Source organism: Mobula hypostoma, chromosome 12 (assembly GCF_963921235.1).
Source record: "Mobula hypostoma chromosome 12, sMobHyp1.1, whole genome shotgun sequence".
Lineage (NCBI taxonomy): Eukaryota > Metazoa > Chordata > Chondrichthyes > Myliobatiformes > Myliobatidae > Mobula > Mobula hypostoma.
The window spans coordinates 2,517,610-2,541,830 of NC_086108.1; the positions used below are offsets into that span (position 1 = coordinate 2,517,610).

Consider the following 24,221-nt stretch of genomic DNA (forward strand, 5'->3'; position numbering starts at 1 on the left):
GGACTGGGGTCGGGCATGGCAGGGAGAGTTTTTCTTCCTTCTCCCGTCTGTGTGAGAAGAGGGACATTTGAGAAACTTTGAACTTTACTGTGCTCATGGACTTCTTCATCAAGTTACGGTATTGTTGCACTGTTGTAACTATATGTTATAATTGTGTGGTTTTGTCAGTGTTTTTCAGTCGTGGTCTGTCCTGTGTTTTGTGATATCACACCGGAGGAAATATTGTATCATTTCTTAATGCATGCATTACTAAATGACAATAAAAGAGGACTACGTGTCTTCATAATCTAAATTGGCAGAGGGATGCTTTATTCCAAAAGAAGAGGATTCTTCCACAATTGCCCAGATTAGGACAATTTCTCTCCTGGATGTGGAACATAAGATTTTCTTTTCTGTGCTCACAAGGAGGCTGATTTCTTACATGACGCAGAACTGCTATATCAACACATCCATCCAGAAAGGCGGTATTCCAGGCCTTTCAGGGTGTCTGGAACACACCTCAATGATTAGCCATTTGATCCGTGAGGCCAAGCAGAAAAAAGGCGACTTAACAGTTGTCTGGTTAGACCTCGCGAACACCTACGAGTCTATTCCACATGACCTCATCCCAGAAGGATTCGACCACTACTACATCCCTGTGGCTATTCGAGACATGATCACCAGCTACCTAGGAGGATTCAAACTCAGATTTACTGCAGCCCATTTCACAACTAGTTGGCAGGACCTCCAGAAGGGGATTCCAACAGGGTGCACCACCTCCCCCGTCCTATTTATTATGGGAATGAACCTCCTATTATCAGCAGCAGATCTACTCCTCAGCTTTCTTTTTTCCAGTCCTGCCGAAGGGTTTCGGCCCAAAACGTCGACTACTCTTTTCCTTGATGCTGCCTGGCCTGTTGAGTTCCTCCAGCATTTTGTGTGTGATGCTCGGATTTCTGGTATCTGCATATTTTCTCGCTTGTGATAATAGACCTGATTCCAATTCTGATATTAAACTTATTCTGATAGTGAAAAGTAGTGAAGTAATTTCAGAATCAGATTTAATACCACCGGCATATGTCGTGAAATTTGTTAAGTTTGTGGTAGCAGTACAATGCAATGCATAATAATATAGAGAAAAATAATTGTAGTCAGCTCTGGATCACTTCATATGTCTACTAGTATGGTGCCAGATTCAGTGTGTGTTGGTATTGGTCCTACTGTGATCATGATTATTTATTTGTGAAGAATCAGTGTTTGGATTAACACTTTGGAGCACATACTGAGTTTGTTTGTACATGTTAATTCACTTTCATTAATATTTATCACACCCCCTCTTGTAGAGTAGTGACTCAACTCTTGCGGACCCCACCCCCCCATCCCTCATTTTGATTTTATTGGCTGCTCTGCTTTGAACTGTGCCTTTTTATTGTTTTGCGGTTTAATTAGTGCAAAATACTGTGTGTGTGTGAATCTCAAGATGATTTGTAACAGAGCCAGATTAACTGGTTTACAGTAAATTTCTCCCATTGCATTCTAGGATTGTGTGTGACTCTTTTCTATTAGAATATCCACTCCCTCACTGTTTTATTTTTTTTATTGCGATATGACGTGGAACGGGCCTTCCAAGGTATGCCACTCAGGAACCCCGATTTCATCCTAACCCAATCGTGGGGCAATTATCCTGCCAACCAGCATGTCGTTGGACTGTGGGAGGAAGCCCAGAGGAAACCCACGTGGTCACGGAGAGAACATACAAACTCCTTTTACAGGCAGCAGCAGGAATTGAACCTAAGTCACCTGTACTGAAAAGTGTTGTGCTGACCACTATACTACCATGCCACCCTGTAGCCACTCCCATTCCCATGTAAATTTATTTTCAAAAAATGCATCTAACACCTGATACTAACCGAAAAGGCTAAGATGGTGGCGTGCTCAGATACAGCAGCCTCTACGAGGTCAACCAAAGGCACTATTGTCTTTTTAAAATTTTTATTTGATTGCAAGACCCTGTTGGACATTAAGAACTTAAATGACAGCAGATCTACCAAATCAGTGAGCTGCTCGTTGGCAGAGAAACTGAAGGAGCTGGACTTACGACCATGAGACATAGGAGCAGAATTAGGCCATTTAGCCCAGCAAGTCTGCTCCACCATTTAATCATGACTGATCCTTTTTTTTTTACCCTCCTCAGCCCTTTCCCCATAGCCTTTGAACTGTGGTCAATCTACACCCTATCAATCTCTGCTTTAAATACCTCCAGTGACCTGGCCTCCACAGCTGCCTATGTAACACACTTAAGCTCTATCTAGTTCTTTCAACATTCGATAGGTTTCAGTGAGATCCTCTGCATTCTTCTAAAATCCAGTGAGTACAAGTCCAAAGCTGCCAAAAGCTCCTCGTATCTTAACCCCTTCATTCCCGGAATCATCCCCATGAACCTCCTCTGGACTCTCCCAATGACGACATATCCTTTCTGAGAGATGGGGCCCAAAACTATTGACAATACTCCAAGTACGGCATGACTAGTGCCTTACAGTGAGAGTAAGAGTTCGGCACGGACTAGAAGGGCCGAGATGGCCTGGTTCCGTGCTGTAATTGTTATATGGTTATATGGTTATAAAGTCTCAGCATTATCTCTTTGCTTTTATATTCTATTCCCCTTGAAATAAATGTTAACATTGCATTTGCCACCTTTACCACAGACTCAACCTGTAAATTAACCTTCTGGGTGCCTTGCACAAGGACTCCTAAGTCCCTCTGCACCTCTGATGTTTGAACTTTCTCCCCATTTAGATAATAGTCTGTGCTATTGTCCCTTTAGTGAAAATGTATTATCATACATTTCCCAACACTGTATTCCATCTGTCACTTTTTTTTGTCCATTCTTCCAATTTGCCTAAGTCCTGCTGCAATTGCATTGCTTCCTCAGCACTACCTACCCCTCCACCTATCTTCGTATCATCCACAAACTTTGCAACAAAGCCATCAATTGCATTAAACAAATCATTGACAATGTGAAAAGTAGCAGTCCCAATACTGGCCCATGAGGAAAACTGCTAGTCACCGGCAGCCAACCAGAAAAGGCCCCTTTTATTCCCACTCGCTGTCTCCTGCCTGTCAACTATTCCGCTATCCGTGCCAATATCTTTCCTGTAATGCCATAGGGTTTTATCTTGTTAAGTAGTCTCATCTATGGAACCTTATCAAACATCTTCTGAAAATCCGAGTATATGACATCCACTGCCTCTCTTTTGTCCACCCTGCTTGTTGCTTCCTCAAAGAGCTCTAGCAGATTGTCAGGGAAAATTTTCCTTTACAGAAACCATGCTGACTTTGATTTAGTTTATCATTAGTCTCCAATTACCCCGAAACCTCATCTTTAATAATAGACTCCAACACTTTCCCAGCTAGTGAGGTTAGGCTAACTGGCCTATAATTTCCTTTCTTTGTCTTTCTCCCTTCTTAAAGTGTGGAGTGACATTTGCAATGTTCCAGTCCTCCGGAACCATGCTAGAATCAAGTGATTCTTGAAAGATCATGGCCAAGGCATCTGTTATCTCTTCAGCAACCTCTCTGGACTCTGGAATGTAGTCTGTCTGGTCCAGATGACTTATCCACCTTAAGACCTTTCAGTTTGCCTAGCACAGGGGTCCCCAACCTTTTTTGCACTGCGGACCGGTTTCATACTGACAATATTCTTGCGAACTGGCCGACTGGGGGGGAATGGTTGCCAACGGACAAGAGTAGCAATCAAATATATTGTTTACCCCAAGAAAGACTACAATGACCATGAAGCCTTGCACGGGCTCCAGTGCACATGCGTGAGCGTGCACGTGCCGATTTCTTTTCTGCAAATCGTTATTGGCGATTCTGTCTGGGGAGGGGGCTGTTAATCACGACCGGAATATAGGTGATGGGTGGCTAATACACTCAATTTCGTTTCTGAAAGGGTTTATCTAACGAATTTAATATTAAACACACAGCGCATATTTTCCTCGCATGAATATAGCGATGTCAATTATCAGGGGAGGACAGGGGAGCTTGAAGTAAGTGTTGAACGAACTTCCAGTAGAAGTGGTAAAGGCAGGTTCAATATTATCATTTAAAGTTAAACTGGACAGCTATATGGACAGGAGAGGAATGCAGGTTGGTGGGACGAGGTGAGTGTAGCGTTTGGCACGGACTAGAAGGGCAGGGATGTTCTATATCCATGCTGTAATTGTTATATGGTTATATAAGTCACTTCTAAGTTAATAGCATCATAACATTTTAAGTAATGTTTGGATATTAAACACACAGCACATGTTTTCCTCGTTATGAACATATAAAATTATTGCAACGCACCAATATCGCTGAATCAGTGGGAGCCCTGGGCTGAATACTTGTTTCCCTGCAACAAGACGGTCCTATGGAGGGGTGATGGGAGACAGCGATACTCGAATGGGTTCCTTATGTCCAGTCTATTCCGCAACTTAGTTTTCGTTGCATTCATTGCAGGGTTATGTTGGAAATGGAAGCAATGTTTTCAGTGCTTCCGTGTCTATCTCAGGATATTTAGCCTTGACTTTGATCCGGAATGCCGGCAGAGATGTTATGTCAAACATACTTTTCAGCCTGGCCTGCTGCGTTCACCAGCAACTTTGATGTGTGATACTTTTCAGCCCGCCGTCATTGGCAAACTCAAGGAGTTGATCTCCTTCCCGCTCTGACATGGATGACGCATGCGTAATAAGCTCGCGTGCATTCGAGCTCAACAATGGGCGTGACAGGGGATGAGGAAAGGTGCAGCTGACTCATATCACCAATCATATCGTTCCCTCGCGACCCGGTAGCACATGCCTTGTGGCCCAGTGGTTGGGGACCGCTGGCCTAGCAGTTCTACCTTTGTAATAGCAATGACGCTCACTCCTGCTTCCTGATACTCATGGACCTCTGGCACACTGCTAATGTCATCCACAGTGAAGACAAATGCAAAGTACCCATTAAGTTCATCTGCCATTTCTTTGTCCCCCATTACTACCTCACCAGCATCATTTTCTATTGGTCCAATATCAACTCTCATCTCCCTTTTACTCTTTATATAACTGAAAAGACTTTTAGTATCCCACTTAATATTGTTGGCTAGTCTGCCCTCATATTTCATCTTTTCCCTACTTGTAGCTTTTTCAGTGGCCTTTTGTTGGATTTTAAAAGTTTCCCAATCATCCAACTTCCCCACCCACTTTTGCTCTGTAATTCCTTTTATTTCATTGTGATACTGATACATGTGACTTAACGTTTCTCCCTCTCAAATTGCAGCATGAATTTAATCATATTGTGATCACTGACTCCTAAGAGGTCCTTCACATTAAGATCCCTAATAAGATCTGGGTTATTTCACAACACCCAGTCTAAGATAGCCTTTCCCTGAGTAGACTCAAATCACAAGCTGCTCTAAAAAACCATCTCTTAGCCATTCAAAATTCCCTCTCTTGCAATCCGACACTAACCTGATTTTCCCAATCCCCTTGCATATTGATGTCCCCCATTACATTACCCTTAGTACATAGCTTTTCCAGACCCCCATTGCAATCTCAATCCCACACCTTGGCTACCATTTGGAGGCCTGTATATGATTCCCAAAATGGATATTTTACCCTTGCAGTTTTTTAACTCCATCCACAAAGATTCAACATTCTCTGACCCTATCCTTTCGATACAAAATATATCCTTTGATATTAAACTCCCAGCTATGGCCTTATTTCAGCCACAAGTTCGTCCACCTTATTCTGAATACTGTGTGCATTTAAATACAGCACCTTCGGTCCTGCATTCTTTGCCCTTTTGAATTTTGTCTCTGTGGTACAATTTAACTCTTTGCTCTGTCTGCATTTGTACCCAATCATTGGTTTGTCCTTCCTTACATTCATGTTACACCCATCATCTACTTGTAAACCTGCTGCCTCATCCTCAGTTCTATCATCCTGGTTCCTATCCCCCTGACATATTAGTTTAAACCACTCCCAACAGCTCTAGTAAATCTGCCTGTAAAAATATTGGTCCCTCTTGGATTCCCTTTTGTACAGGCCCCAGAAGGGGTCCCAATTATCCAGGAATCTGAATCCCTGCCCCGTGCTCCAATCCTTCAGCCAAACATTTATCTGCCACCTTATTCTATTCCTGTCCTCACTGTCACGTGGCACAGGCAGCAATCCCGAGATTACTACCCTTGAGGTCCTGCTTCTCAGCTTCCTTCCTAACTCCCTGTATTCTGTTTTCAGGACCTTCTCCCTTTTTCTACCACTGTCATTGGTACAAATATGTACCACCACTTCTGGCTGCTCCCCCTCCCTTTTCAGGATATTGTGGACTTGTCCAGAAACATTATGGACCCGGGCACCTGGGAGGCAGACTGAAGAGGATGGCAACAGGATAGGGGACTCTATAGTCGAGGGACAGATGTGCTTTTCACGTCCACAGAATCGCCTATCTGTCCCCCTGACTATAGAATCCCCTATTCTGCTGCCATCCTCTTCAGGTCCCTACGGTTCTGAGCTACAGGGCCAGACTCAGTGCCAGAGGCATGGCTGCTGTTGCTTTCCCCAGATAGGTCTCCCCCACCGCCACAGTACACAAAACGGAGTAATTGTTATTGAGGGGTATGGCCCACAGGGGTGCTCTCCACTATCTGATGTTCTCTCTTCCCTCTCCTGACAGTCACCCGTTTAACCATCTCCTGTAGCCTTGGGGTGACTACCTCCCTGTAGCTCCTGTCTTTAACTGCTTCACTTTCCCTAACAAGTCAAAAGTCATCGAGCTGCAGCTCTAGTGCCCCAGCACGGTTTCTAAGGAGCTGTATCTCGATGCACCTGGTGCAGATGTGGCCATCGGGGATGCTAGGAGTCTCCTGGAAATCCCACATCTGACACCCAGAACAGAACACTGTAGACATGTCCCCTATTCTTTCTAGTGTTAAATAAGAAATAAGGAATGAGCCTACCTTCTTGCCTTGCCTCTGCCTGTTCTCGACGAAGCCTTGTTGAGCCAAAGCCTGACAACTCTGACTCAAGACTATTCTGACAATGACCGCTCCGCTAGGCAATGCTTCTTTTTAAAGAGACTGGGTTTTTAAAAATCTTCTCCAGACCTGTGCGGGAACGCTTCTGTTGCAACTTGGTGTAGACCTTGATGCTGTCTGTGACAGAAAGACATTGGTGCACAAAAGAGTGTGCAGTCTTAACCGCGAGTCACTTTTCTTGTGATCGCAGGACATTGGTAGTGTGGAATGTTGCAAGTCCCAATTCATTGGTTTATTGGTGAACGGCGGGAAAACTGCGGGCCATAGTCATACAGAGGACTAGCTGCAGTGTTGCCTTTTTGAAGCTGACCGAGGCAGGTGTCGGAGTCAGGGGCTTCACCGGAGTGCCGGAGGCAGTGTTGCGTGGCAAAATGCTGGAGTCAGTGCTGTATCTCCTCCATCCCCGCCCTGTGTTTGCTTGGCTGAAGACGAGTATGCTGTGTTCGACTGCAGACTGCTACAACATTCATAGTCTCAGGGACTTGGACTGTATCTACTGCTGTCTTGTGTGTGCTATATGTGCCTTGTGCTGTGTATGATTGTTGGTACTATATTTTGTACCTTGGCCCTGAAGTAACACTTGTTTCATTTGGCTGTATTCATGTATGGCTGAATGACAATTAAACCTGAACTTGAACTGCTACCCTTGGATTCATTATCTTGCAGGCATTCACAGTAGGACAAAAACACAATACAATCGATGAAAAACTACATACAAAGACTAACAAGCAACCAATGTGCAAAAGAAGACAAATTGTTCAAATATATTAAAAATAAATAAATACTGAGAACTTGAGTTGTAGAGTTGTGATGTGGGACCTAAGGCTCCTGTACCTCCTTTCCAATGTTATTAGCGAGAAGGGAGCCTGGCCTGATTAGTGGGGATCCTTGATCGATTCTCCTTTCTTGTGGCAGCGCTCCTTGTAAATGTGCTCAATGGTGGGGAGGGCTTTTTTGTGATGAACTGGGCTATATCGCCACTTTCTGTAGCCTTTTCTAATCCTGGGTATTGGTGTTTCTGTACCAGAGCATGTACAACCAGTTAGGATACTACTGATCAGTACACTGTATGTATCTGTTCTGTATGATCAGAATTACGTATTTATTTATGGAGAATCAGCACGGAAATGGCCTGGCTCGCTGGTAGTGTAAAGCGTTGTGCTAGCCACTACACTACTATGCCGTTAAGTACTCTCTAACCTCAGATTTCCATTTCTTGGTTCTGATGGTTGGCACGGTAGCATAGTGGTTAGCACAATGGTTTACTGTACGAGTGTCGCAAGTTCAGTTCCCGCTGCTGTCTGTAAGGAGTTTGTACGTTATCTGAGTAAACACGTGGGTTTCCTCCAGGTGCTCTGGTTTCCTCCCACAGTCCAAATGCATACTGATTGTTAGGTTAATTGGTCATTGTAAGTTTTTCCGTGATTAGTCTGGAGTTAAATCTGGGTGGCATGGCTCAAAGGGCTGGAAGGATCTATTTCACACTGTATCTCAATAAATAAAATAATATCACTCCCTCTTTTTCATCTGCCCATCATCCCTCACCTATCCCCCACCAACATTTGCTCCACTCCTCTCCCACCACTATTTTTATGTTTGCTATCTGCCCTCCTTCCATGCTGAAAGGTCTCAACTCAAACCCTGACTGTCCATTTCCCTCCATCGATGCTGCCTGACCTTGCTGAGTTCATCCAACATTTTGTGTGTTGCACCAGACTGCAGCATCTGCAGTTTCCTGTATCTCCATTATTTCTCACTGGTCACAGGTAGCAGGTCGGAATAAGGCCCAAATATAAGATAAAGGAGGAAAGAAACTTGCATTTCTATTCCATTTTTCACATCCCTTTTTATTCCAAAACACTTCCCAGGGAGTAAATCACTTTTCCGTGTTGCTTCTCTTTGCTGCAATGTGACGAGCAGTAGCCTGCCTTTGCCCTGCAAAATTCCATAGTCTGGTGGTGATGACCTTTGAGGAACAGATATCAGCTCTGCCCTATGAAATCAACCTCGTAGTTCGTGCACCCCGCATCTCCCGTTTCTACCTTCTACCCAAGATCCACAAACCCGCTTGTCCAGGTAGACCCATTGTTTCAGCTTGTTCCTGCCCCACTGAACTCATATCTGCATACCTCAACTCTGTTTTATTCCCCCTAGTTCAGTCCCTTCCTACCTACTTCTGTGACACTTCACAAGCTCTTTACCTTTTCAATGATTTCAAATTCCCTGGCCCCCATCATCTTGTTTTTAACTATGGATGTACACATCCCTGTACACATTCATCCCTCACCAGGAAGGCCTCAACCCTCTCTGTTTTTTTCTGGACACCAGACCTAACCAGTTCCCCTCCACCACCACTCTCCTCTGTCTAGTGGAACTTGTCGTCAATCTTAGTAATTTCTCCTTTGGCACCTCCCACTTCCTCAGACAAAAAGGTGTAGCCATGGGCATTCACGTGGGTCCCAGCTATGCCTGCCTTTTTGTCGGCAATGTGGAACAGTCTATTTTCCAAACCTACACTAGTGGCTATCCCCCACTTTTCTTACACTACATTGACGACTGCATTGGTGCTGCTTCCTGCACACATGCGGAACTCGTCAACTTCATCCATTTTGTCTCCAACTTCCACCCTGCCCTCAAATTTACCTGGTCCATTTCCGACACTTTCCTCCCCTTTCTCAATCTCTCTGTCTCTTTCTCTGGAGACAACTTACCTACTGATATGTATTATAAACCCACGGACTCTCACAGCTACCTGACTATCTCTTCCCACCCTGTTACTTGTATAAACACCACCCCCCTCTCTCAATTCCTCCACATTTGCTTTCAGAATGAGGCTTTTAATTCCAGAACGAAGGAGATGTCCACTTCCTTAAAAGAAAGAGGCTTCCCTTCCTCCACCATCAACACCTCTGTCATGCACATCTCTTCCATTTCGCGCACATCTGCTCGCACCCCATCCTCCCACCACCCTAACAGGGATAGGGTTCCTCTTGTCCTCACCTACCACCCCACCAGTCTCTGCGTCCAACACGTAATTCTCCACAACATCTGCCATCTCCAACGGCGTCCCACCACCAAGCACCTTTCCCTCCCCCCACTATCTGCTTTCTGCAGGGATCGCTCCCTATGCAACTCCATTCTCCATTCATCCCTCCCCACTGAGCTGCTTTCTGGCACTTATCCTTGCAACTGGAACAAGTGCTACACCTCCTACCTCACTACCATTCAGGACCAGGTGAGGTGACACTTCACCTGTGAGTCTTTTGGGGTCATATACTGTGTTGGTGCTCCCTGTGTGGCCTTCTGTATATCGGTGAGACCCAATGTATATTAGGAGACCACTTCGCCAAGCACCTACACTCCGTCTACCAGAAAAAGCAGGATCTCCCAGTGGCCACCCAGTTTAATTCCACTTCCCATTTCTATTCTGATATGTCTATCCATGGCCTTCTCTACTGTCTCAATAAGACCACACTCAGGTTGGAGGAACAACACCTTATATTTTGTCTGGGTAGCCTCCAAAATGATGCCCCCCCACCCACCATTCCACATCCCCTTTTCCCTCTCTCACCTTATCTCCTTGCCTGCCCATTGCCTTCCTCTGGTGCTCCTCCCCTTATTTCTTTCTTCTATGGCATTCTGTCCTCTCCTATTAATTCCCCCATCTCCAGCCCAGTATCTCTTCTCACCAATCAGCTTTCCATCTCTTTATTTCACCCCTCCCCCCTCCTGGTTTCACCTATCACCTTGTGTTTCTCCCTTCCCTCCACCCAACTTTTGACTCTACTCCTCATTTTTTTTTCTTCAGTTGTGCTAAAGGGTCGGCCAGAAATGTCAACTGTAATCTTTTTCGTAGATGCTGCGTGGTCTACTGGGTTCCTCCAGCATTTTGTGTTTCATTAAATGTACACAGCTTCTGTGAGCAAGTGGAAGGGAAAGAGAAGTCTAACTATTCCAAGTCCCCCATTCAGTGTTAATACTTAATGCCTGTTACGCCACTGGTATATAGGGCAGCATCTGGAGGTGTTCAGGGCTTCCTTCATCATGTCAGTAGTGTCCTCTCAGTCTTCACTGCTGTCAGTCATGCAAGTACCGGGTGGAGACTCAGGAATACCGTCGCACTCAGATGTAGAAGGATTCTTCATTGCTGTTTCTGTAACAGTTTTGTTTTACCAGTCAGGGTTGTTAGCTCTGAACTGAACTGCCTGAACCTGGACAACCAGTGGACCACTCTTAGTCTGGCCTTTACTCTTTGATCTCTTTGGCAGGTGACCTTACCAAGAGCTAACGCATAAAGCCCTGACTCCAGCCAACATAGCTCTTCGGGTCACTGAGGCACATAAGCCTCCAAACCCAATGACGAGGAGGTCCTGTAGGAGGATTCAATGTTAATAACTCTGATAGTTCTTATTCATTTGGTTATGTGGATCCAGTAAGAATGCAGCCCACTGAACCAATGGCTGACACCATGAAAGATTGATATTCGTTTAGACACAGATATGAACATGAGAGATGTGCATCATGTGCAGACAATGGATTGGGCCATCATTTAATTGGGCAGCTGCTTATTTAGGCCAACTCTTAAAGACCAAAAACTAATCGGGAAAGTAGCCAGAATTTCCTTCATTTATTTGGACACTATGCCGCTAATTGGGGCAGGAGACTGTTGCCAAACAATTTTTAGCTAGCATCAGATGTGTGTGCCTGTGTGACCAATAGACCTACACCATACTTTGAAAGCACAGTTTTTAAATAGTTATGTGTGTTTGTATTCAAAAAAGCAGTGATTTGTTTCACTGTTAGTTGGAGAGAAATAAGCAGTAAGACAATTCAGAACTGTTTTGCTCACTGCAGTTTCAAGCAGTCAGGCTTGGAGATGCCACAAACGACTGGGCGTGAAAATAAAACTACTTCACTACTTCAAGTTAAGAACTATAAAAAAAAGTTTGAAGGTATCAACAATCATCTTGAGTGTTACAATGAAAATGAAGATTTGGAGGATGCAGTCGATAGCATTTTATGAAGGCAGTTCAAAGATAGTCTGATTTTGTTTATTTACAGTCAAGAGAACATGGCAGCGGCATTTATAGTCAATCACAAGAATGAGGCAATTTTATAGTACTGTAGTATAATTGATTGTGTTCTAATTTATTCTGTATTTCATTTAAATACATAATTTGTTACCCAGTTAAGTGGTAGTTTGTCTCTTTATAACTTTTAAGTATTTCCATGAAACTTCAGCTAATTGAGCAAAATATACTGATCCCGATGTGTCCCAATTGACCAGAATCCACTGTATTTCATTTGGCATCATGATCAGCACAGAGATTATGGGCTGACAAGTGTGCTCCTGTGCTGTACTGTTCTGTTTGAAGGCACATTGCTTTAAGTGTTCAAAAAATATATGGTGGAAGTACTCAGCAGTCGGGTAGATGCTGCCTGACTGCTGAGTTTTATATCTGATTTACAGGATCCACCTCATTTTTAAACATGCTGCAGATACTGGAAATCCAGAGTAACACACACAAAATGCTGGAGAAACATGGCAAGTCAGGCATCTAGAGAGGAATAAACAGTCAAAGTTCGGGCCTGGGCACCTTCATTAGGACTCTCTCTGAGTTTCCAGTCATTAAGTCGTAAAAGCAGAGCAAAACAGTTCAGGGGTCTCATTTCCAAAAAGCAAAATCAAATGCCGGGAAGTCCTGCCTTTTACAAAGTTATCAAAGCATTGAGAGAATTGTGACATGACAGAACCGAAATCATGCTGAGAAACAAAACAAAGATTTACAATCGTGCATCTCGGGTTGATTGAATGGCTGCCCTCTTTTGTAGTAGTATTCTTTAGTGGCGAGATGAGAAGGTTGATGAGGTTGTGGTTTGTGGTAATACAACATTGAACTCCTCTGGATCCATATAACCAAATGGAAAAGAACCTACCAAAGAAATGTGCAGAGCTATTGACATTGAATTGGGGACTTTGAACTGAAACCATCTGTTTTGGACTTTTCTTTGCCTTCAAGCTTGCTGACAGGAGCTGCTTGTATTTAATGTATTGTCATTCAAGTTCCATGCCGTTTGCTGGTGATATTAAACCTGATTCTGATACCTTATTATGTACCATATCGTATGACGTAGGTGATCATGGTCCCATGACCACAATTATTCCTGGCAAATTTGCCTACAGAAGTGATTTGCCATTGCCTTCTTCTGGGCAGTGTCTTTGCAGGACGAGTAACCCCAGCCATTATCAATACTCTTCAGAGATCCAGTAGGGGAATAGGGTTTGGCCTTTTGAAATTGTTCCTCTTCAGTAATGTCTGCATTCTATGATGCCATACTTCCAGTACAGAGTGTATTAGATTGGTTGAGGGACGGAGCTTCTGCTTTTAGATTTTGTAAAACTAACCAGCTCCGTTATGGGCATTAGCCTCTGCAGTATCCAGGATGTCTTCAAGGAGTGATGCCTCAGGAAAGTGGTGTCCATCATTAAGGACCCTCATCACCCAGGACGTTCCCTCTTCTCATTGCTACCATCAGGAAGGATGTTTGGAAGCTGAAGACACACACTCAATGATTCAGGAACAGCTTCTTCCTCTCTCCCATCTGATTTCTGAATGGACACTACCTCACTACTTTTTTTTAATTTCCAATTTTTTTGTGCTGCTTATTTACTTTATTTATATATACTGCTTATTAATATATATTAAATAAAGTAAAAATCAGTGCAAAAAAAATTGGAAATTAAAAAAGTATGGTAGTGTTCATATATATATAAAACTACTATTTTCTTTTCCTCTCTATGATCATGTATTGCACTGTACTGCTGCAGCGTTAACAAATTTCACAACACCTGCTGGTAATGTTAAACCTGATTCTGATTCCTCAGTGGACCATCGACTTCCTCATTGTGAACCTTACTTATCTCATAGCAAGATTGTTATCCAATGATGCATATGAAAGAGAGGCCACTGCACCGTAAACTACTTAAAATTACATTTTTTTAATAATTAGTACAACAAATTTGAAAGCTCATTTGGTAGCTGTGAAATCCCAGTACAACTGGACTGTACTGTTATATGTTAATCCACACGCTGACTCTTATCTAGCCTTCCTCTCACTGCCAGATTGTTTACGTTCTACACTTCCTCCACCACCTATCTTTCCGTCCTGCCCCCACTCCAAAATCCCATTAAAACTTCAAATGCTGGGAACTTGGGACTACCTACCATCAAGGGCATATGTATAGAAAAATGCTGGAAAAAGGGCCAGCAACGTCATGAAGGATCCCACCCACCCTGTTCAAGCACTGTTTGTCCCACCCCCATCAGAGAGGATGCGACATAGCATCCACACCAGGACCACCAGACTCAGAACAGTTACTTTACCCAAGCAGTAAGGCTGATTAACAGCTCCACCCACTAACCCACCCCTCCACACCCCCAATCACCACTACTTTATCATTTCCTGTCAGTCATCTTATATGCATATATTCCTATACCTAGCATCACCTTATGGACATACAAGTAAACTATGTATATAAACTATATTGTCCATTTATATTTGTTGTGTTTTTTATTATTATGTTCTTTATATATAAATGGACCCAGGGTTGAGATTTTTGATTGGAGAAAGGCTAACTTTAAGGAGATGCGAAAGGAGTTAGAAGGAGTGGATTGGAACAATTTGTTTTATGGGAAGGATGTAATAGAGAAATGGAGGTCATTTAAAGGTGAAATTTTGAGGGTACAGAATCTTTATGTTCCTGTTAGGTTGAAAGGAAAGGTTAAAAGTTTGAGAGAGCCATGGTTTTCAAGGGATATTGGAAACTTGGTTCGGAAAAAGAGAGAGATCTACAATAAATATAGGCAGCATGGAGTAAATGAGGTGCTCGAGGAATATAAAGAATGTAAAAAGAATCAAGAAAGAAATTAGAAAAGCTAAAAGAAGATACGAGGTTACTTTGGGAAGTAAGGTGAAAATAAATCCAAAGGGTTTCTACAGTTATGTTAATAGCAAAAGGATAGTGAGGGATAAAATTGGTCACTTAGAGAATCAGAGTGGACAGCTATGTGTGGAGCCAAAAGAGATGGGGGAAATTTTAAACAATTTCTTTTCTTCGGTATTCACTAAGGAGAAGGATATTGAATTGTGTAAGGTAAGGGAAACAGATAGGGAAGTTATGGAAACTATGATGATTAAAGAAGAGGACGTATTGGCGCTTTTAAGGAATATAAAAGTGGATAAGTCTCTGGGTCCTGATAGGATATTCCCTAGGACCTTGAGGAAAGTTAGTGTGAAAATAACAGGGGCTCTGACAGAAGTATAGTCATAGTCATACTTTATTGATCCCGAGGGAAATTAGTTTTTGTTACAGTTGCACCAACCAAGAATAGAGTATAAATATAGCAATATAAAACCATAAATAATTAAATAGTAATATGTAAATTATGCCAGGAAATAAGTCCAGGACCAGCCTACAGGCTCAGGGTGTCTGACCCTCCAAGGGAGGAGCTGTAAAGTTTGATGGCCACAGGCAGGAATGACTTCCTATGATGCTCAGTGTTGCACCTCGGTGGAATGAGTCTCTGGCTGAATGTACTCCTGTGCCCAATTAGTACATTATCTAGTGGATTGGAGACATTGTCCAAGATGGCATGAAACTTGGACAGCATCCTCTTTTCAGACACCACCGTCAGAGAGTCCAGTTCCATCCCCACAACATCACTGGCGTTACGAATGAGTTTGTTGATTCTGTTGATGTCTACTACCCTCAGCCTGCTGCCCCAGCTCACAACAGCAAATATGATCGCACTGGCCACCACAGACTCGTAAAACATTCTCAGCTTCGCCCGACAGATGTTAAAGGACCTCAGTCTCCTCAGGAAATAGAGAGGGCTCTGATCCTTCTTGTAGAAATATTTCAAATGTCATTAGAAACAGGGATGGTGCCGGAGGATTGGCTGATGTTGTTCCATTGTTTAAAAAGGGTTCTAAGAGTAAACCTAGGAATTATCGGCCTGTGAGTTTGACGTCAGTGGTGGGTAAATTCATGGAAAGTATTCTTAGAGATAGCATATATAAGTATCTGGATGGACAGGGTCTGATTAGGAACAGTCAACATGGATTTGTGTGTGGAAAGTCATGTTTGACAAATCTTATTGAATTTTTTGAAGAAGTTACTAGGAAAGTTGACGAGGGTAAAGTGGTGGATGTTGTCTATATGGACTTCAGTAAGGCTTTTGACAAGGTTCCACACGGAAGGTTAGTTAGGAAGGTTCAATCATTAGGTATTAATATTGAAGTAGTAAAATGGATTCAGCAGTGGCTAGATGGGAGACGCCAGAGAGTAGTGGTGGATAACTATTTGTCAGATTGGAGGCCGGTGACGAGTGGTGTACCTCAGGGATCTGTACTGGGTCCAATGTTGTTTGTCATATACATTAATGATCTGGATGATGCGGTGGTAAATTGGATTAGTAAGTATGCAGATGATACTAAGATAGGTGGAGTTGTGGATAATGAAGTAGGTTTTCAAAGCTTGCAGAGAGATTTAGGCCAGTTAGAAGAGTGGGCTGAAAGATGGCAGATGGAGTTTAATGCTGATAAATGTGAGGTGCTACATTTTGGTAGGACTAATCAAAATAGGATATACATGGTAAATGGTAGGGCATTGAAGAATGCAGTAGAACAGAGGGATCTCGGAATAATGGTGCATAGTTCCCTGAAGGTGGAATCACGTGTGGATAGGGTGGTGAAGAAAGCTTTTTGTATGCTGGCCTTTATAAATCAGAGCATTGCGCATAGGAGTTGGGATGTAATGTTAGAATTGTACAAGGCATTGGTGAGGCCAAATTTGGAGTATTGTGTATAGTTCTGGTCATCGAATTATAGGAAAGATGTCAACAAAATAGAGAGAGTACAGAGAAGATTTACTAGAATATTACCTGGGTTTCATCACCTAAGTTACAGAGAAAGGTTGAACAAGTTGGGTCTTTATTCTTTGGAGCGTAGAAGGTTGAAGGGGGACTTGATAAAGGTATTTAAAATTATGAGGGGGATAGATAGAGTTGACGTGGATAGGCTTTTTCCATTGAGAGTAGGGGAGATTCAAACAAAACGACATGAGTTGAGAGTTAAAGGGCAAAAGTTTAGGGGTAACATGAGGGGGAACTTCTTTACTCAGAGAGTGGTAGCTGTGTGGAACAAGTTTCTAGCAGAAGTGGTTGAGGCAGGTTCGATATTATCACTTAAAGTTAAATTGGACAGCTATATGGACAGGAAAGGAATGGAGGGTTATGGGCTGAGTGCAGGTCGGTGGGACTAGGTGAGAGTGAGCGTTTGGCACAGACTAGAAGGGCCGACATGGCCAGTTTCTGTGCAGTAATTGTTATATGGTTTATCTTATTGTATTTTTTGTGCTGAAGCAGAACTAGAGTAACAATTATTTTGTTCTCCTTTACACATGTGTACTGAAAATGACATTAAGCAACCTTGAATCCTGAGCTTGTACAGGAAATGTTCTCTTTACCACCATTGGAATTAAGTGATATCACTTTGTCACTCCACTGTCAGTGAAACACAGAACAGTACATGCAGTACAGGCTTTTCAGACCATTATTTTGTGCTAGCCTTTTAACCTGTTTCAGGATTATTCTGACCCTTGCCTCCTGCATGGCACTCCATTTTTCTATCATCCATGTGCCTATCTAAGAGTCTTATAAATGTCCCTAATGTACCTGCCATCACCACCATCCCAGGGCATTTCACACATCCACCTCTTCCTGTGTGTGAAAAAGAACACCTACCTCTGACATCCCCACCACCCCCCAATCCTTGCCTCTAAACAACATAAAATTTTAAACACAAAGTCTGCAGATGCTGGAAATCTAAAGCAACACATCCAAACTGCCCCTTTGTGTTGGCCTTTTCTGCTCTGGGGAAAGAGGTCTCTGGGTATCCACTCTGTCCATCCCTCTTGTCATCTTGTACATAACAATCAAGTCGCCTCTCATCCAAAGACAAAAGCCCTAGCTCACTCAACCTTTTCTTATAAGCCGTACTCTCTAATCCAGGTAGCTGGGTTGTAAAAGGATGTCAAATGTGAGGCAAAGAGGGAAGAAAAGAATATAGTATGTGTGGTTCTGCTTTGTTTCAATTGGTGTCTTGGTCAGAAAAGCACCTCAGTTGGAGAAATAGCAAAACTGTTTTGTAACTAAGGTTGTGTTTTCTTATTTACCCAGAGCCCAATTTGTTGAATGGGACAGCACACAGTGTTAACAAACGTGGAGTGAAGAAACGTGATTTGGACTGTGCGCAGCTCCGCGAGATCGTCTGCGACCTGGTGCCACACATTCGCATTGCTCATGTCCTTCCAGCGAAGAGCGAGGCCCTGTCTGATGCAGTAAGTGACCTTACCTAGACCACAATTTAAAATTCAAAGTACATTTATTATCAAAGTATGCATACCATATACAGCCTTGCGAGTCATCCCCTTACAGGCAGTGAGTAAACAAACCCAATAGAATCCATCAAAAAAAACAAATCCTGCAAACAATCGAGGTAAGAAAATAGCATTCAGAAATGAAGTTCACAGAAGTGAGTTAACTGACACAAAGCCAGCAGCTGATTGAGGAGGCTTACCTGCAGGCTGCAGCTTCAGTTCAGCACAGAGATGAGTAAACCTCATGGAGCAGTGAGCTGAACACCAGTCTGTCCCTCGTCTCCGGCCTTTCCAATCTGGCCTGGCACTTAAATCATCCAAACCATGGATCATTCTTTGTTCACAGACCCAGGCCCTGACACTTCGATACTCTCCTGAACCCGGGCCCACCGGCTTGATTCAGCTCATACCTGACCTTTCCAATTCATTCTACATATGTATGTATCTATTTATGTATTGATTTATTCATTGATTCCTTAATTAATTCACTGAGATGCAAAACAGAATAGGCCCTCTGGCCCTTCGAACCACACCACCCAACAACCCCCAGTTTAATTGTAGCCTAATCATTGGACAATTTACAGTGACCAACTAACCTACCAACCAGTAAATCTTTGGACTGTGGGAAGAAACCGGAGCACCCGGAGGAAACCCACGCGGTCACGGGGTGGATGTACAAACTCCTTACAGACAATGACATTAATTGAACCCGGATCACCTGTACCATGAAGCATTGCGCTAACCACGATGCTACAGTGCTACCCCATCTTGGATCTAGTGATCATAATTCAGCCTGGTGCTTAAATCGATCAGACCTCTGGTCTTTTCTCGCTCGGGCCCAAGCCATGACTTGGTTCTGCCACATCGACCCGCCTCCAATTCCACTCCAGCCATGGGCAAACTTTGGCTCATTTCCTGCTCTTGTTCCTGGCCTAAGCCGCCCTGATTCAGCCTGTGCATGTTCATTGGCTCAACTGGTCTTTGCAAGTATTAATATTTCATATTCAAAGTATATTTATTATCAAAGTATGTATACCATATTCAACCTTGAGATTCATCTTCGTGCAGGCAGCCACAAAACCAAGAAACACAATAGAATCTATTAAAAAAAAACTCAATTCAACTAATACTATCAAACATCCAATGTGCGAAAAAAGAACAAATCGTGCAAACGATAAAAAAGTAAGCAAGTAAAACATGGAACATGAGCTGCAGAGGTCCTGAAAGTGAGTCCACAGCCGTAGCCAGGAGCCAGTTCATTGAATGTGCCCCTCCCCCATCTTTATCATACACTCTCATAGAATGCTAACCAAGCCATACAAACTTTCTTCCTATGCCTAGTCAATAGTCAGTGGGATTTGAAGGAGCAAATTTGCAAAAAGATAGCCAGCACTTGCCAGGAAATATAAAGTTATGGTAGTAGGTGGCTTTAACTTTCCACATTGACTGGGACTTCCCTACTGTAATAGGACTGGGTGGGATAGTGTTTGTTAAATGCATTCAGAAAGGTTTCCTTAATCTATACCTGGAGATCCCAACTAGAGAGAGTGCGATACTGGGTCTCCTCTCGGGGAACGAGACAGGACAGTGACAGAAATGTGTATAGGGAACACTTTGGATCTAGTGATCATAATTCCATTAGTTTCAAGATAATTAAGGAGAGGTATAGGATGGGATGGGATCTTGTGTTGTAAACTGGAGGAAGGCCAGTTTGGATGGCATCAGAAAGGATCTGCCAGGTGTGAATGGCTGTTTTCTGGCAAAGGGGCGCTTGATAAATGGGAACCTTCAAAAGTGGAAATATTAAGGGTACGGAGTCTTAGAATAAAAACCAAGCCAGCAGGTTTGGGGAACCTTGGTTATTGAGTGAATATTGAAGCTCTGGTAAAGAAAAAGAAAGAGCCTCATATCACGTATAAGCAGTTTGGATCAAATGTGGTGTTTGAGGAGTCTAAGAAATATAAGAGAACACTTAAGGGAGAAATTAGGAGGGTTAAAAGAGGACATGACTTGCTCTTCCAGACAAGGTGAAAGGGAATTCCAAGAGCAGGTAGCTGGAAGTAGGCTGACATGGACTAAGTGGGCCTGAAGGAGCTGGTTCTGTGCTGATGTGACTCTGACTCAACCTCTGGTTCTGATGTACCCCATTTAATGTACAGTAAATGGTAACTGAACCTTGCCTAGATGGAAATAATCTTATCTATTTAACCATCATTATTACGTGCCATGTCATATGACTAGGGCGATCATGGTCTTTCTGTGACCATGATTATTCTTGGCAAGTTTTTCCAAGTGGAAGTGGTTTGCCATAGCCTTCTTCTGGGCAGTGTCTTTACGAGATGGGTGACTCACAGCCATTATCAATACTCTTCAGAGATTGTCTCCCTGACATCAGTGGTCACATAACCGGGACTTGCGATATGCATCGGCTGCTCATATGACCATCTACTACCTGCTCCCATGGCTTCACGTGAGCCTGATCTGGGTGGTTGGGGGGGGTGGGCTAAGCAGGTGCTGCACCTTGCTCAAGGGTGACCTGCAGTCTATTGGAGGAAAAGAGCGCCTTACACCTCCTCTGGAAGAGATGTATCTCCACCCCGCCACTGGGTTTACTGTTCATTTAGTTACTTGACTTTGAACTTGTCCACCAACTCCAATTTTCCTTACCGTATACTGTAAGTCTTTCATCTCTGATACTCTTCTCCAGTGTTCTAGCAATGCAGGTAACTGGCCATTTGGTGGGGAGGATGTTCCCTATGGTGGGGGAGTCTAGGACCAGAGTACACAGCCTCACAATACAGGAGTGTCCTTCTGGAACGGAAATGAGGAAGAATTTATCAAAGTGGTGAATCTGTGGAATTCATCACCACAGGTGGCTATGGAGGCCAAGTCATTGAGTATATTTAAGGCAGAGGTTGATAGTTTCTTGATTAGTCAGGGCATGAAGGGATACGAGGAGGAGGCAGGAGATTGGGACTGACAGGGAAATGGATCAGCCATGATGAAATGGCGGAGAAGACTTGATGGGCCAAATAGCCTAATTCTGCTCCTATATTGTATGGTCTTATTCTGGCCCAACGACCCATGCCGCCCACTTACACGTATGTAACAAATGAATCTACTAACCCATATGTCTTTGGAATATGGAAGGAAATTGGAGCACCCAGAGGAAACCCATGCAATCATGGGGAGAATGTACAAACTCCTTGCAATCAATGTTGAAAATTGAACGGAGGTCACAGGCACTGCAATAGAGTTAGGCTGACCACCAACCTATGTGCTATTGTGCTGCCCTATATTCTCAAATCCATTACGTATATAGCTAGCTTTTTTAGGGTGTGGAGTAACCATTGGTATATTCTCTTCAGCTCTATTAATTACGAGTTGGGTTGTCCTGTTGTGTTAATTATTGTTGTACTAACTCCTGATTCACTGATCATGTGTTTGAATAAACAGCAGTTGTCTAAATCATTGAAGACTTTGTCCAGGATCTTTCAGAAGCATGCTTTTAGCCACATCTGCTGATGTCATCTGGCACTGTAGAAGAGGTCCATGGGCGACTCCGGAGTCCAAACTGATAATTGCTCCAAGCAGCACACACAAAATGCTGGATGAACTCAGTAGGTATCTCTGTAAGGGATAAATAGCTAATGTTTTGGTTCAAGCCCCTTCATCGGATTGGAAAGGAAGTGGGTAGCCAGAATAAGGTGGTGGGGGAGGTAAAGAAGAACTTCCCCTCTTACTCTGCCTTCTTCCCCCTTTCTTCCCAGTCCTAATGAAGGGTTTCAGCAGAAAAGTTGATTATTCATTCCCTTCCATAGATTCCTGCTGAGTTCCTCCAGCATTTTGCTCTGGTTTCAGAACCTTTTGTGTTTGTCTAGAAAGGAGAGTTTGTGCCTTTTATGTTCCTAATCATAGTACTTCATTACCTAGAGCAGGAGTTCCCAACCTTTTTTATGCCATGGATCCTAACCATAGTCTTTGGACCCCAGGCTGGGAACCGCTGTCCTAGAGATAGGAGACCAAGGGGGAGATTTGATTGAGGTATAACAAAATTATGAGCGGTACAGAATAGAGTAAATGCAAGCAGGATTTTTCCACTGAATTTGGGTGGGAGTGCAATCAAAAGTCATGGGTTAAGGGTGAAAGGTGAAAAGTTTAAGAGGGATGTGAGAGCGTGGAATAACTTGCCAGCACAAGTGATGCATGCAAGCTCAATTTCAACATTTAAGTTTGGATAGGTATGTGGATGGTAGGAGTATGGAGGGCTATGGTCCCAGTGCAGGTCGATGGGAGTAGGCAGTTTAAACAGTTTGGCACAGACAATTTGGGCCAAAGGGCCTTTTTTCTGTGCTGTTCTTCTTTATGACTCTACAGAAAAATACGATAAGTGGAGAATGGTTGCATCAGGCTTGATCTTTTGCAGTATGGTACTGGTGGGCTTGATTTATGCAAGGTGGTGAAGAAAAGTACATGGACATTCCTCAACTTAGCCCTACTCTGCCTCAGAAGATCACCATCGTGATGTGTGGCTTTGCAGATCAACAGGGTGAGACATGTTGCCGATTGCCAGGTCAAGGAAATAGGTTACAGGAGTGATAGTACGATTCTGAACCTCCCTAATCTTTTCACTGGTGATGGCCACCGTCAGATTTCATTAATCCCACCCTAGTGAAGTTGTAAACTTAGTCCCTGTTACCCTTACTGGCATTGCAGTCAACAGGAAATTGAGAGGGTGAAGTATGAGGTGACCATAATACATAGTAGCATAATTAGGCCATTCAACCCATTGAATCTGTTCCGTCTTTCTATCATGGCTGATATATTATCACCCTCAACCTCATTCTCCTGTCTACTCCCCATTATCTTTGATGCCCTTACTGAACATGAGTCTATCAACCTCTGCTTTAAAATATACCAAATGACTTGGTCTCAACTGCTGTCTGTGGCAATGAATTCCACAGATTCTCTACCTTCTGGCTCAAGGAATTCCTCCTCATCTATGTTCTGAAGGGATGTATTTCTGTTCTGAGGCTGTGGCATCTGGTCCTAGACTCCCCTACTATAGGAAGCATCCTCTTCATGTCCACTCCATCTAGGCCTTTAAATATTTGATAGGCTTCATTCTTCTAAACACCTGCAAGTACAGGCCCAAAGTTATCAACACTTCTCTTAAACTTCTTGAAATCATTCTTGTGGATATCTTCAGTACATCTTTTCTAAGTGGGCCAAAACTGCTCACAATACTCCTAAGTGCAGACTGACCAATGCCTTATAAAGCCTCAGCATTAAATCCTTGCTTTTATATTCAGTCTTCTCGAAATGAGTGCTGACATTGCATTTGCCTTCCTTCAGAATCAGAATCATGTTTATTATCACCGGTATGTGATGTGAAATTTGTTAACTTAGCAGCAGTAATTCAATGCAATACAAAATCTAGCAGAGAGAGAAAAAATAATAATAAATAAACAAGTAAATCATATTGGAATAGATTTTAAAAAACGTACAAAAACAGAAATTCTGTATGTTAAAAAAAGTGAGGTAGTGTTCAAAGATTCAATGTCCATTTAGGGAAGAAACTGTTTCTGAATTGCTGAGTGTGTGCCTTCAGACTTCTGTACCCACTACCACTACCTGATGATAACTGTGAGAAAAGAGCATGTCCTGGATGCTGGAGGTCCTTAATAATGGACGCTGCCTTTCTGACACACCGCTCCTTGAAGATGTCCTGGGTACTTTGTA

General features: G+C 43.1%; 1 protein-coding gene across 3 annotated transcripts in view; it reads left to right on the top strand.

The window, feature by feature from the left end:
- Positions 1-24,221, top strand: part of LOC134354564 (BTB/POZ domain-containing protein 7-like) — a 176,273-nt gene that overhangs the window by 101,707 nt on the left and 50,345 nt on the right. For all 3 annotated transcript variants that reach the window (XM_063063489.1, XM_063063491.1, XM_063063490.1), the window contains exon 6: positions 18,280-18,440. In XM_063063489.1, coding sequence (XP_062919559.1) covers positions 18,280-18,440 — 161 coding nt within the window. The remainder of the gene's footprint in view (positions 1-18,279; positions 18,441-24,221) is intronic.